This window comes from Megalobrama amblycephala, linkage group LG22 (assembly GCF_018812025.1).
Source record: "Megalobrama amblycephala isolate DHTTF-2021 linkage group LG22, ASM1881202v1, whole genome shotgun sequence".
NCBI classification, from domain to species: Eukaryota; Metazoa; Chordata; class Actinopteri; order Cypriniformes; family Xenocyprididae; genus Megalobrama; species Megalobrama amblycephala.
This window is the reverse complement of record NC_063065.1, coordinates 10981301-10997296: the sequence shown is the minus strand read 5'-3', so window position 1 is coordinate 10997296 and position 15996 is coordinate 10981301. Positions and strand designations below refer to the sequence as shown.

General features: G+C 39.0%; 1 protein-coding gene across 10 annotated transcripts in view; it reads left to right on the top strand.

Annotated features, from left to right (window-relative positions):
• The window catches only part of atp8a2 (ATPase phospholipid transporting 8A2), a 79840-nt gene extending 64209 nt beyond the window's left edge, over positions 1-15631 (top strand). For 9 of the 10 annotated variants that reach the window (XM_048174000.1, XM_048174004.1, XM_048174002.1 and 6 more), the window contains 6 exons: positions 3123-3179; positions 4145-4252; positions 7082-7170; positions 7281-7385; positions 10749-10840; positions 14448-15631. In XM_048174000.1, the coding sequence (XP_048029957.1) occupies positions 3123-3179; positions 4145-4252; positions 7082-7170; positions 7281-7385; positions 10749-10840; positions 14448-14542 (546 nt within the window). In that variant the 3' untranslated portion in view covers positions 14543-15631. Of the gene's footprint in view, positions 1-3122; positions 3180-4144; positions 4253-7081; positions 7171-7280; positions 7386-8916; positions 9133-10748; positions 10841-14447 lie in introns of those variants that run through there. The other variant, XM_048174005.1, reaches the window with a different exon arrangement.
• The last annotated feature ends 365 nt before the right edge of the window (positions 15632-15996 follow it).

Here is a 15996-nt window from a genome sequence, read left to right as displayed (position 1 = left end):
ACCAGCATCAAGCTTTAAAAAAAGCACAAAAATATCACAAAACGGTCCGATGCTACACATGTCGTATATTTCAAGTGTTCTGGGGGTATACAATAGTGTTTGCTAAAAAACAAATCGAAATTTAATGTATTATTTAACCAAAATCCAGCAGTTTGCTTCGCCCAGAAAAAGCACAGTTGTGAGAAATCAAGAGTAATAATATAGCTGCGAGCAGCGATGGCGGGCCCAAGCCCGGTGGCACCGCCACCCCGGTGGCTTCAGGGCAACTGTGCACAGCGGGCAATAGGCACTTAAAACGGTTAAACATCAAAGGACTATGTCAAATTCACTCCACATTTACTGCACTACAAGGTGCCACTATAGAGCCCCTCCTCCCTGCCCATTTTCAAAGGATTACATGTGCAAGTTTTAACATTATTCTGATGAATTTTGAAGCAAATCAGGTAAAAATAAGAGGGTGATCTCAATTTATGCTGAAAGTGACACATTTTCTGCTTCCAGTTGGTGGCGCTATTACTTTGAATCACAATAGTCACATCCATGTGATCAGCCTTGTACAACGAAGACTAAGCCGAAGTTTCATCAAAATCAATTAATGTATGCAGAAGTTATAACACTTTGTTTCCCTTTTCTTGCCATAAATTCGTTGCCTCGCCACGGCCAAACCGTTTGAGATATCCAAAATCCGTTTGCAATTAAACAACTTCAATGTGTTAGCAACAAGTTAAAAAAAGTTTGGTGTAAATTGGATAAACCCTGTAGGAGCAGTAGTATAAAATTCATAGCCTGTTTTTTCAAAAAATTAACATTCAAACCAAAATAGCTGACTTCCTGTTGGTCGGAGCTATGAATGTAAATTAGAAAATTGTCCGGCTTGATGAGAACAATATGTGTACCGAGTTTGGTGATTGTAGGAAAAACTAACCCCCCACTTTTGTCAAAAGGTGGCGCTACTGAGCCCCTCCACCACGCCCATTTCTATGGCTTTGTCCATGTCTATGGTTGACAATATTGATGTGTGTGTCGAGTTTCATGCAATTTGAAGCATGTTAAGAGCCTCAAAAACACTCAAGAATATTATTACAGTTTGACCTGTTGCCATGGCAACAATATTTCAAATATCAAAAATCCTGTCATAGGTCTACATCTGCTGTGTATTGACATTACACTGATGAAGTTTGAAGCAAATCAGGTAAAAATAAGAGGGTGATCTCAAAACATTTCAAAAAGTGATACACTTCCTGCTGCCAGTTGGTGGCGCTATAACTTTGACTCACAATAGTCACATCCATGTGATCAGACTCCTATAACGAACACACTCGTGAAGTTTCATAAAGATCAATATATGTATGCAGACGTTATAACACATTTCCTGTTTCCTTTTTCTCGCCATAAATTCGTTGCCTCGCCACGGCCAAACCGTTCGAGATATCAAAAATCCCCTGGCAATTTTTAATCATCAGTGTCTTGACTTCATGCTGACCGAGTTTGGTGGCGATCGGATTAATCGTCTAGGAGGAGTATATCAAATTCCAGAGCATGCGTTTTTCAAACAACCCTTAATAGCTGACTTCCTGTTGGCGTGGTGTTTAACTTAGAGCACGAAAGTTGTTCGGCCCGATGAGGTCTATATGTGTACTGAGTTTCATACTAATACGTGCAAGCGTGTTTAATATATGGACCAAATTTTCAGACTTTTTTCAAGGGGGCGCTGTCGAGCCCCCCTGCCACGCCCGGGTACCAGCCTCTCCGGCGTCCTAATGGCCGCGGATTCCAATGTGTGTGCCAATTTTCAAGAGTTTTTGAGCATGTTAAGGCCCCCAAAAAGCCCCGGAAGACGGAAAAAAAATAAAAAAAAAAAAAAAAAAAAAAAATAATCCTTAGAAGAACAAGAGGGCCCTGCGCGAATTTTCGCTTGGGCCCTAAAAAACACAACATGAAGTACAATCCATGTAATTTCTTCTCTGAGGTGAAACCATCAACCAGCATTTTAAAAATAGGTTTTTATTGCACTAAACTGTCATAATCCTCACATTGCTCACAACAGGTGATTTGAAGTCCAGAAATTGACTTCAAGTAAATGGATTTATTACACATGCTGTTTTTATAGATTATAGCTGTGCTGCAATTTCTCAGAGATAAGTTTCAATGCGCTAAAACCCTCTCAGAGAAGTTGTCTCTTAATTTATCTCCTTTAAAGTCACGATGAAATGGAGATAGAAACGGATCTTCCATATTTGACATACATCCAAGTGAAATGTATTATTAAAAAAAGAAAAAATGGATGATGGGGACTTGATTGAATCCATCGGTTGTTGATTGGATGGAGATGGAGATGCAAGTTTGTAGTTGATTGAAAGAAAGGGGCGGGGTTTAAGTGGAGTAAATGATTCGTCCTGCATAAAAGTTTTGATAAAGAATTATGAAAAGTGAAAAAATTCAGATAAATAGTTCACAATAAGATTAATAACATGCATTTAGAAAATAGGGTGAATTTTAATTTCATGCTGACTTTAAGCTCTGACACAAAATATTAAAGCTAAGATGTATTGTATTATTTCACATTCAATACAGACTGTAAACCTGACTTGGTTAAAAAAAAACATCTTTTCATGCCACCTTTCAGCCTCTAAATAGGAAACAACACTGGTCTGTACAGTAAATGTGTGATGTCACTAGTGTTCCCTCCCCATTAGCCAATCGGTAAACAGTATTTCACTTCAGTGAACAATATTTTGCCAAGCATTATAAAAATGAGGCCATGTGTATATATGTGACCCAGACTATTAAATACAGTACATTGGAGGCGATACTAGACTCTGGCCATTAAAACAGTAATGAATGAGTCCCATGGGGAGTCAAGTCTTTGTGTGCTGGTATTTCTTTTATGTTCCTCGCAGGCTTCTGTGTGTCTGTATGTGTGTACGAGTATTACTTTAGGGGCCTAAATGTGTAATTGTGTGTCTTAAAACAGTAAGTCGCTAGAGGCGATAGTAAGTCGATGCCTGTGTGAAAGCCCTCATCTGGTTTTGTGTGTTAAAGCTGTACAGAACGTTTTACCAGGATGATGAGTGCATATCATTACTGTTATTTATGACTCTCTCTCTCTTTTCCTGGTGCAGTATGTAGTGGTAACTGTATGTCTGAAAGCCGGTATGGAGACCACAGCATGGACAAGGGTACGTCAGTCCCCATCCTCCAACACAAACACACACACACACACACACACACACACTCTTCACCGCCTGCCGTCAGAACTCAAAGCAATGAGCGTCTCTGGCAGCACTTATGAAAATGCTGTCTAATGCATCAAATTTATTACAAAGAATTTGTTCTATCTGGAGTAAAAAGAGGATCACATTATAGAACACTTTGCGCTTGTTATCATGTGTCTGATTCTATACACTGCAAAAAAAATGAGTGTATTTGTCTTGTTTTCCAGTAAAATATCTAAACATTCTTAAATCAAGATACATTTACTTGAGAAGCAAAATTACTTTTAATATACAGTATACAATATTAACTCTTGTTTTCTGAAAAATGTATAAGAATTAAGAGAGTTTATGCTTAAAACTAGAGAGAAAATCTGTCAATTGTGTAAAAACAATAATCTTAATTCAAAGGGAGAGCAAGATTATTTTTCTTAACCAATTTTTTCCCCTTGTTTTAAGCATAAATTCAGTTAAAGTCATTTTCCTTTTCAAGTAAATGTATCTTGATTTGAGAATTTGAGATATTTATAATGGAAAAACAAGACAAAAATACCATAAAAATTTGTGAAAGTGCCATCTACTACATTAAATTTACTACAAAGCATTTGTTATTACTGAATTGACAGGAGATCACATTATAGAACACTTTGCACTTGATATTATGTGTCTGGATCTATAGGAAGATCATATATATATATTCTGGGAAGTGCTTTAGATAGATGGGGAACATGTATCGCTGCCTTGTCAGGACATTTCTCTGTCCCGCCGCCGTGTGTTGAGGGGACGCCGACACTCCCCGTCCGTTCAGCTGTCCACACACTAGATCTTGTGATGAAGTAGAGCGGCATTGGAATTCACACGGTGTCCATTACAGTTGAAGAAGTCTATATTCAGTATGAAACTGACCATGACCTGTTTTTCTCTTGTTCTAGTTTTCTCATCTGGCTGTATGGGGCAGCATGGTGCTTTGGATGTTGTTTTTTGCCGTCTATTCTGCAATCTGGCCGACCATTCCTATAGCACCGGATATGTTGGGCCAGGTGAGTGCAAATACACACACCTGCTCATGTTTGTGCTTTACTCACCTCCTGTATCTGACTGCAGCCCAGCGCCTGGATGATTTGCTCTCTGGGTGTTCCATATCAGATTTATGGCCCGCCGTCCCATTTTGCAGTCTCCCTGCACCTGCCACGCGGTCACCCGAGCCCCAGGCTTTTACGGCCTACACTGGAAGTGTTGACTTAAGCGGGTGGGCTGGTTTGTGCAACACTACAGACATCTGTGTGTGTGTGTGTGAGGAATACTCAAAGTTTTCTCCCCTGTCCCCACAGGGATAAATACACAAAGTGGCTCTGTTCCATAACCTAGTGAGCCAGTGTCTTCTGCATCCTAACTGAAATGGAATATTAATTTGAAACACTCTGTTTTGGCGAAAACTCTGTATTTTATACAATAACAAGTAAAGTGCATGGAAGAGTCAACTTGTTTGATTTCAGTAGAGATTGGTGTTAACTTTTTACTAAGCCAACAAAACACACAAATAAGCATATGCTTATTAAGCACTCACAAATATTGAGATGAATTAATCATGGTAAAAAAATAACATGTTAAAATTATTAATGCATTTAACGCACTTGCCCAGCCCCCAGGCCCTATGTAGGTCATCTGACATTTCATACAGTTGATTGATGATGAATATGATGCAGGGCAACAACTCACTGCATGATGGAGACTAATATAGTTAGAATGACCCTCAAATTCAAGATATGGGGCAAAAATGCCCCTGTTTGAGTTTTTGTCTCATATTTACATTATATGATTAAGCTATATCACACGAGTGTTATTTTTGTCCGAAATGCACAAGTGCACATGCAATACTGACTTTATACAAGTTTAATAAACAAGTTAATATTGTGTTATTTTAGACACAATATTGTCTGTTTTTGCTCCATTTTGCTAACGAAAATATAGAGAAAGCAGAACTGTTCATCTCCGAGCAACACACAACAGTGTTTCATTTCTGAATCCTCGTTTTGAACGAATCAAGTGAACAAATGATTCAATGGAACATTCATGAAGAGAACCATTTACTTCACTCCTGAATGAATTGGCTGTTTGAATCAAATGAATGAATCAATCAATCAATCAATGACTTAATCATTAAGACACTTACCGCCACACACACATTTATAGCCAGAGTATAATTTAATAAAAAAATAATTTAATATTTCTATATTAATTAACAAATTAACTAAAAAAAAAATAATACAAATGTATTGTTCACACAAAAATGAAAATTCAGTCCTCATTTACTCAACCTCATAGATTCTGTAATAAATTCTGTTGAATCAAATAAAATATTTCTTTCTGAAGCTACTTTTTTGTAATGTCTATTTGTTGCTTTACACAATAATGACTTTAAATGATCTTTTTAGGGTAATTTCTCAGCCAAATTTGATTAATTTGCGATCGCCACATCATGGAATTAATTATATTAAAAATTTTAATCACTTGACACCCCTAATTAAAATTAAATTAAAAATCTGAATCAACACATTTTAGTATTGTATTATTTATATTTATAATCAGTATTTCTCTTTAAAAAATATGAAAAATCCATATATAAAAAAATAATAACAAAAACATTTAAAAATGTATTAAATTAAATAAATTATATTTAATACAAATATTTGTTGTATATTAATAAAATGTTTAAAATATATTATATACTGTAATATATTAATAATTTTCTCCCCAAAAGTTTTGCGCTTCTTTCTGGGATTGCAACATCTCTGGAAGCAGCATAATTGGAAAGCCCTAAAATGCTACCTAAGGAGGCGGATCGCTAGATTTTGGAACAAAGCTAGTGTGTGCATGCTGTGGGAGTGTGGAGCAGTCAGGGGTGGGATGGAGCTCTCTGAAGCCCTCCAGCCCATTAATTCGATTTGTGTCAGAAATCAGGAATGTGCTCAAGTATCACAGCAGCTGCTCTCAGAGAGAGAGAAAAAGATGGGACATCCCTCACTCTTTACCCTGCAGCGTTGACTTTTCTTTCCCCTCTCTGTCCAGCCGTTCATTTCTTAATCTCTCCATCTCTCCATGTAGGCCAAGCTGGGAGCACACATTATGCATGTTTTTTTCCAGTTCTGTATATCAGTGTGTGTATTTTCGTGCGTCTGCTCGTCTGAGAATTCGGTAGGGTTGGTGTGGGGGTGTATGCACAGCTGTCGCGAGGAGATGCCGTCTAATGGTTTTCGGAGTCTAGTAGATTCCGTCTGGGATATCAGCTGTGGAGGATCCTTAACAGTGGGATCACTTGATTGCACACCGTGAAGTTTCTTCAGCCTGTTGGATTAACATTAAACGTTACTTCAGGGAAATATGGTCGAGCCGAAGATTTTTTTAAATTGATCTGTGTTAATAAAAACAAATTAATCAACAAAACAAGTGGACATTTGGCTTTGTGTGTGTGTGTGTGTGTGTGTGTGTGTGTGTGTGTGTGTGTATTTTTTATATATATATATATATATATATGTTGGGTGTGCATATAATATTGGTAGACCGTTACTACGTTTTGAGCAATGAGTTTAAGTATTATTAGTCATTTATATATTGTTCGTTGTAAGAAGTAGCTCATTAGGGTGGGAAAAAGACACTTCTAATTTGGGCCATTAAACAGACAGCGGGGAAGGAGAGCAAACAGCAGGCGGCAACGGTAGGTAAATGGGTAATTAAACTCTCAAACAGGTCAAAGGTGACACAGTCAGTCAACAGCTGTTGCAAGGAGAGAGAAATCCAGCATTGATTGGTTGTTGCAATGTTTGCTGAGCGTTGATTTCAAATTGATGATCTGTTTATCTCTCTTTTAGGCTGGCAGGGTAATGCAGTGCTGGAGCTTCTGGCTGGGCCTGATACTGGTGCCAACAGCATGTTTACTCAAAGATGTGGCCTGGAATGCGTAAGTAACATAAAACACACATGCACACATCAGTGTATTCATGGAGAAAATACAATGTAATTTGGCAATTTATTCTTACCGTCTCTCTTTGTGTGCATGTCACCGTTCAGAGGACGACGAACAGTGAGGAAGACTTTGCTAGAGGAAGTGCAGGAACTGGAAGCTCGAGCTGTGGACCCAAGGGCAGCCGTCCTCAGAGATGCCAGCGGCCGCAGGTATGTCCCTGAAATATGCTTTGAAATAAATCAACCTATAAACGCAGATAAAAAAGCGTAGATTGATTTTCAAGATGTTTTAACATAAATGCAGGCAAATGCATAATTGTTCCATAAATCATAGGTTTTTCAAAACCTAGTGAGCTGACTCGCTGCCTACATAGGTAGTTACCTGCAGTTGCACCATACCAACTGCAATGGAACATCTTAAAGGGTTAGTTCACCCAAAAATGAAATTTCTGTCATTTAATTATTCACCCTGATGTCGTTCCACACCTGTAAGACCTTCGTTCATCTTTGGAACACAAATTCCGAGAGGTTTTTTATCTCCCATAGAAGGCAATGTTAGTACCGTCATTCAAGTTCCAGAAAAGTAGTAAAAACATCTTTAAAATAGTCACCGTGACTACGGTGGTTCAACCTTAAAGGATTAGTCCACTTTCCAATAAATATTTCCTGATAATTTACTCACCCCCATGTCATCCAAGATGTCCGTGTCCTTCTTTCTTCAGTCGAAAAGAAATGAAGGTTTTTGATGATTATTCTCCTTATAATGGACTTCAACTGGCCCCAAACAGTTGAAGGTCAAAATTACAGTTTCAGTGCAGCTTCAAAAGTCTTTAAACAATACCAGACGAAGAATAAGGGTCTTATCTAGCGAAACGATCGGTCATTTTCTAAAAATAATAAATGATATACGTTTTAACCATAGACACTGGTCTTGAACTAGCGCTCTTCTTCTTCTTCTTTGAACTAACTGTTATATACTTGCACTAACATATTGTATGACAATTTAGTTCAAACGTTGACCTGTGGAGGGCAGTAATACACTTAGCATCGTCTACGCTGCTGGAATTCTAATAGAGAGGAAGAAGAGGGCTAGTTCAAGATGAGCGTCTATGGTTAAAACGTATATAATTTTTAAAAAAATTTTTAGAAAAAGACCAATCGTTTCTCTAGATAAGACCATTATTCCTCATCTGGGATCGTGTAGAACGCTTTGAAGCTGCACTGAAACTGTAATTTTGACCTTCAACCGTTTGGGCTCCATTGAAGTCCACTATATGGAGAAAAATCCTGGAATATTTTCATCAAAAACCTTCATTTCTTTTCGACTGAAGAAAGAAGGACATGGACATCTTGGATGACATGAGGGTGAGTAAATTATCAGGAAATTTTTATTTGAAAGTGGACTAATCCTTTAATATTACGAAGTAACGAGAATGCTTTTTGTGCGCAAAAACGAAACAAAAATTACAACTTTATTCATCATTCTGTCTTTCTGCTACGCTATTTACATCAAGCACTTCCAGGTTCTACGTCAGAACACAGACTCATTATCTTTTTAAAACAGCCTTCACATCCAAATGCCTATGGAGGAAGCTCACTAGGTTTTAGAGCTGATTTATTGTGTTTATCATTTGTTTATTCCTTCATATTGTTGTTTTACTTAGTTTATGGATGTGTGTTTGCGAAAAAGACTGCATTTGTGTTCACTGTGATCCTCTAACCCCTGCCTGAACACCCACAGGCCCAATGCTGAGGATTCATAGACTCATAGAGTCAAAGGCAGGCATGTACGCAGGTAGAAGCAGCCTGCCTGAATGTGACCCTCTATAGGGATGTGCAGTGACCTCTGTTTCCACCTTCACTGAGCTTTCCTTTCAGCGTCATCTTCATCTTATGACTTTTCATTTTCTCTTTCCATTTTACATTCTGCGATGTCAGGCAGCCATGAGCTGGTCAGGTTTGCATAGCTATAACCACTGGGTGTGTGTGTGTAGCTTCCTTATGATCGTAGCTCTGTGCATGTGTTTGTTTCCATGCTGTGCGTTTGTGGATTTGAGGCTGACTGAGTTAAGCGTTTGCATGGATTTAACAGTTTTAGCCCAGAGATATTATGCTAGGTGTACAGCCCTATATGAGACAGGAACTTGGCAGACGGACATGTAGTCTCGTACAGTTTTTTGTAATACCTTTGAGTGTTTCGTGGTGTTTAGGCCACTAATTTATGGCCAGGGAGTTGACAGAATGGACTTCTAATCAGAGGGATGTTGGACGTAAGCCCTGTTTGGGTTTACCCCCTCATTCCCCCAGAGCAGAACACTTAACCTCATTTGTTTCAGTAAATATCCAGCTGTAAAAAGCATAATGGTTGTTAGTCATCCTGAATGAGTGTAGAAATCTGCTGAATGATTAACCCTCAGCTTGAATTCAGCATCGTTGGGCGGAGGCTGACACAATTCAAGAGTACGTCCTAAGCGTTTAGATTTGCAGATCTGTTTACCTAAGAAGACCCCAGCTAGCCCTGCCGGACAAAAGCGAGGTATTTTCCGAAGTATAAGCCAAGCCTGGACTCGTACTTGAGGGACGGTCTGAGGAAAATAAGTTATTGAAAATTTGATTAATCAAAACAACTGTCTGATATTCCAAGGATTGTCCACGTTCCAGAGAAACGACAGAGGAAGAAAGAGCTCCGGTTACCAGCGAGCCTATGCGTCATTCCATCCTTTTATTTCTTTATTTATCCATTCATCATCCCCGTCTTTCAACCGGTCATCTGTTTTGCAGACGTAGTTTTCATTGGCCGATGTTCTGGCATATCCCATATACTGTTGTCGAATTTTTTTACAGAGCAGCCAAATGAATGCCACGTCCTTCCCAATGATAACAGTGCAAACGGTCCCCTTTGTAGCGCAATATGAGTTTGAGCTGTAACCTTGAGAAGTTTGGCCCTCATCCATAACAACTGGTTTTCGGATCACTCTTTCTTTTTGGATGAGGGGAAAGATCGCTTTCATCTGATTTACAGGGAAACATCAGACTGATTTGTTTTACATTGAACGTGTTTATCAAAAATGGGGTCAGGATTATTCGATTCGTCTTCATTTCAAAACTGGCCGCAAAATGGCATCAGATTCAGTTTCCAGAATTGAAATTTTGCCATTTAATATAGCAACCAGAGACTTTTTTTATTGGCTACATTAATTTTAGAATAAAGAGCTGTTGAATACTTCTCATATTGATCGTTTTTGTTTGAAGGATTGGAAAGCTTGAGGATTTAGTGCTGTGGAAATATTCAAAGAGATGTTTTTGGATCGCAGGGCTAAGTTCAATGTTGTTCATGAGTGCTTTGGGAAGCCATTTCTTAGAATCGTGCGAGTATGTGTGTGTAAATGTATGTTCTGCCCGAGTGAACATCATTAAGAGTATCTGGCGTTCGTCTTGATGGACACGCGGCAGAGTAGAGCACTGTGTTGTAGAAATGCATGTGATTTGACCTCTAGCTGTGATGTCTGTAGCATATCAGCCAGTAATTGTGCTGTGACTGGTGGCATAACCTGTCTGTCTCTTTCTGTCCAGTCTGAACGAGCGTGCCCACCTGCTGACACGGGTCTTCAGGAAAACGCCTTCCAGCGTGGGACGCTCAAACTCTGTGCAGCAGACAGTGTCACGTAAGTGCATGTTCCTCGTGCGCCCCTTTTTTTTACGCTTTGCATCCACTGACATCTGCAGAACCTGTGTGTGCACTGCTAAAAAGACCAGTTTGGCTATGCTGGTGCTTGGTCTAGCATGTGAACCGGCCTAGACATGATGGTTTCCAGAAAAACCCACACCAGCATCCAAAACAATATATAGATGAGGACTTTTTGTATTTATTGAATTGTGGAAATAAAGAAATATAGATTTTAGGACTGCAATTAATGATTATTTTAATCTATCAGTTGTCATAGACAGTTATACCTGATGGGTTTCTTGTCCGAACTCTACACTATCCTATCTGAAAAAAAGTTTTATTAAAAGATTTATTTTCTATATTTCATTAACAAACACATTTTCCACATAGTAACCAGTATTCTCCTTCAATGTGCAAATTGAAACCTAATAGAAAACACAAATAAACTACTGTCCAAAAGTTTTGGGTCGCTAAGATTTTTGATGTTTAACCCTTTCGAGCGTGAGTTTAAAATATTCTAACTGTCCCCCCAGAGTGAGTTTTTTTTAAGGCGACCGTTATTTTAGAACGTTTGCCTTTAATGTTTCCATAGCGACGCGTCATGCGTGTCACGAGTGCTGAACGCAGCCACAATAACACTGTATGACAGATGGATCGCTATTATTTTGTTTTTCTTTGTTTAAAATATTCGCAAAATTGCTTACCATGTCATCAACTATATGATATTCCGATCCTCAAATATGTGTAAGTGAGTGTGTTTTGTTGTTTTAAAACCTTTATAAATGATCTTTATCTTGATCTATAATGCGAGATGGGCGCCGCCATCTTAGTTTGCGCTGCAGTTCACAGAGCCCTGTCAGTCGGATTTACAGCAGGTGAATTCATCAGTTTCTCCCGAAATATATGCAAGTAAGTGGCTGGTGAACTGGAAGAATAATAGAGTAAACTTTATAGTTACTTAGACCCATTATGTGTGTATGATATGAATAGATGTCGGCAAATTATATTTGAATTCATTGTTATTGCTGCTTCCGCTGATATCTGACATCAGTGTGTATTTTATAAACTCTAAATGTATTGTTTTAATGGTGCTTATGCGTATTTAAATGTCTGAAACCTTAAAAGAAACATTATGTGGCTGAAAACACTGCATAGCTGTGATATATGACAAGAGCTGCGCGCGTCCGTCTCGCAGCCAAAGCGCGAAAGCACAGTTTGAATCTGGCAGTTATGTGACGTCGCTGAACATTCGAAATCCCATATGTGGGACCGTACGCCCAGGGGCACTGAAATAAAAATCCCATATGTGGGACCGTACCGCTCAAAGGGTTAATGTTTTGTAATGTGTATGTGAAATTTAATTTGACTTTTTATTATGATCAGTTTTATCTATTGGTCACTGCCAGCCTAATATTAAAGGGTTAGTTCACCCAAAAATGACATTTCTGTCATTAATTACTCACCCTCATGTCGTTCCACACCCATAAGACCTTCGTTCATCTTCAGAACACAAATTAAGATATTTCTGATGAAATCTGTGAGCTTGCTGACCTCCGATAGACTGCAATGTTATTACCACTTTCAAGGCCCAGAAAGGTAGTAAAGATGAACGCTGTTCACATAGTAAACACAGTGCAGCACTTCCGCGTTCTACGCAGGGTTCTAAATTAACATTTTTGATCACCAGCCAATGTGGCTGGTAACTTTCTAAAGTTACCAGCCAATCAGAATTTCCACTAGCCAATTTTTTTTTTTTTTTCGGTGAAAATAAGAGAAATTATGAGTGCCACTGAATGCATTTGATCATTTTATTAACATTGTTGGCATGAAAAACACATATAAAGTACAATGCATACAACAAAATATGCACAGAGTGTGCAAACATTTCATCTATCTATCATTTGAATCACATCATGGTCCTTTACTGCCTCAACTTTAAAATGATTAGTTCCCACCACGAAATTGCTCGTTTTGTTTTTTCTTTCACGTACATGCTAAGGTGACCAGATTTCTGAAATGGACATTTCCTATTTGAGTGGTCAAAATGTCACCGAAATCTCATTTGTTATTAACTATTAATAAAAAAAGGGGACAATACATTTTTGAATGTTTTTGTTTTTTAATTGTTCACTGTAAACCCTAATAAGTTGAGACTACTTTAATTTTATTATTAGGACTTTTGGTCTGGTTTTAATACAATTCACCAAAAAACAATAACACTGTTAACCAAGCCTAACTAAAAAAGTATTACACTATTTTGAAAAATCACATTACAAAATTAAAACAACATAAATATAAGATAAGATAAATAAAATGGCATTTAACAAATATTTTTAACATTTATTATTGAATTTAATATTTTAATTTGTTTATAGGCTACTGTACAGAAATTTAAACATTTACTATTTTTAACTATTATTCTGCATTTTAGACTCATTTTAAGCACTAAGTTGCAAGTGTATTATTATTTTATTATAATTGTTTTATTTATTCATATCTGGGTGTACCGTCACCTCGTGATACAGTTAAGACGTGTGTGGAAATTGCTGCTTTGTGACTGAGGAGGTTTAAATAGTCCAAAACAATCCCGCACCTTGTTTAAGCCCTGTTATAAAACACATAACCGTATTACTTTAATTTAACATGAATAGTATGTTACTACCTTAAAAGTTGAAACCAATAGCGATGTTTCTTTTGATAACTGATGATAATGGCGCTCTGCTCTGGTCCAGGTTACGTTCTTCGTGAAGTACCGGCGCGCGTGCGACCAAGTGTAGCAGTGACAGTGTAGCTGCACAGCCCCCTCTGTTGGTGAATATAATCACTACACGATTGCTCCGATAACCAACAGGCTGCTGTGTGTTCATCGGGCTTTTTGCAATGTATTTGCGGGTTATTTTGAACAAGCTATAAAACAGGGGCATCACCGGCCAAACTGGCTAGTAAGTTTTTATTAACACTTACTAGCCAGTGAACTTATGAACTTTAAACTGCATTTGGCAGGTTGGAGGGTGTTAATTTAGAACCCTGGTTCTACGTCAGAACGCCAGCTCAGTATTGGCCAACGCTGTTCATGTGATCACCACGACTCACGCGTGTGATGCTGACGCAGGAGCCGGCCAATAATGTTGAACCTGGAAGCGCTGCACTGTGTTTACTACATGAACTGCATAAGAGACAGACATGGAAGAGAAGAAATTGATGAATAAAGTCATTCTTTTTTTTGTTTTTTTGCGCACAAAAAGTATTCTCGTCGCTTCATAACATTAAGGTTGAACCACTGTAGTCACATGGACTATTTTAACAATGTACCTTTCTGGGCCTTGAAAGTGGTAATAATGTTGCAGTCTATCGGAGGTCAGAAAGCTCTTGGATTTCATCAAAAATATCTTAATTTGTGTTCTGAAGATGAATGAAGGTCTTACGGATTTGGAACGACATATTTTTGGATGAACTTATCCTTATAGAATCAATGAAATACCGTAAGAAAAATAATCGTGATATATCATAATATCAGCGCATCCATACAGTATTGTGCTTTCGCTAACATGCATGTAAATCTCTCTATAATAAATCTAACGATTGGTTTTTCATTCTCCCAATAGATGGATATGCATTCTCCCAGGAGGAGCATGGCGTGGTGTCTCAGTCCCAGGTTGTCCGCTCCTACGACACCACCCGTCAGCGGCCCAGTATGTAGCTGTCTCCACAGCAACAGCTGGTAAAGACTTTAACGACACACCTGTGCTGGGTGATCTCGCTGTGGCCTTTAAGCTGAACTAAACTGAACTGGGCACAGCTAGCGCAACACTCGGCCGAGCTACATAACACACCACCTCCCAATGAGGCCGGAGGGAGTGGATTTACAGAAACAGAGGGCTGGGGTGGGCGGGCATATTCTCATACCGAAATGGCCAGTCGAAATGCACTACACATGAACGGACAGGTGAAAGGAGCCAAGTAGCATCCAGAAGCGGAAGCCAGAGACAATGGTGCCTGTATCATGAGTCACAAGACTTCTATATCATGTGGGTGCGTGTATGCATCTGCACATTCGTTTATGTGAGCATATATATCGGGAAGGATGTGCGTATGGCTTGTCTGTTGCATTTGTGCTTATTCGTGTCAGTTGGGGGTGGCCGATGTGCTTCTTGGTGTGTCTGCATGTGTGTTTTTGTTGAGTCCTAGCGTCTGCGTCTCCAGAGATCGGAGTTTGGCGTATCCGTCAGCACCACAGCGATGCAAGAAGGGAGGGCACTGAAAAAACAAACACAAAACACCCACCCACATGCATACACACTTTGGAGGAATGCCCATTGCAGACCTGAGATGGGGGAGGTGTGGCTTACAGATGCAGCAGACACACGCATGCACCGTTACCCCTCCTTCCCATCCAGCGAGGCTGCCAAAACACACAGCGATTCCTCTGAGGCGGAACCCCCACCCTGCAGCATGGAGCTTCCCAGCTTACCACACACACACAAATACACCTCTCACTCTCTGTCTCACCTAATCTTCTACTTAATGGCGGCCTCTGTATCTTAGAGCTCATGTTCTCTCCTTCTGTCTACCTCTCTCTTTTCTTCTCTCTCTCTTTCTCCAGATCAGCAATCTCCATGTCTCCTTGTTCTCTTGGTCTAGTTACCCTCTCATTCCCTCTCTGTTCCATTCGGTGGCTGCTGTGGATCACAGCTGTGGCTTTGCTTTGTCCGCTTTCACTCAACCTGTTGAGTTTCTGGACTATTTTGTCAAATAAACTGGACTTGTGACTCTGTGTCATTCCTTTTAAGGCTTGTTTTTGTCCTGTTTTGTCATCCTCTAGTATGAATAAGTCATTCTTATAGGGATAGTTCAGGCAAAAACAGTAGAATTCTGTTTATTCTAGTTATTCTAGTAGGCTACTTCAGCTTATTTCAGTTAGTTGTCAAGTCATCATCTCTAATTTCCGTTCAAGTTTAATGTATTCATGTTATTTTAGCTTTATTTCAATTAACAAAATTGAGCTTAAATAAATGAATGTTAAATAAATGAACACATTGTTGCCAAGTCCACGGTTTTCCTGAGGAATTGGACTCCTTTAACACTGTTGCCGTGGGTTGTTTCCAGTATTTTACCAAGGGAACCCCGCCAAAAATGTGGATTTTACCCCCAGGA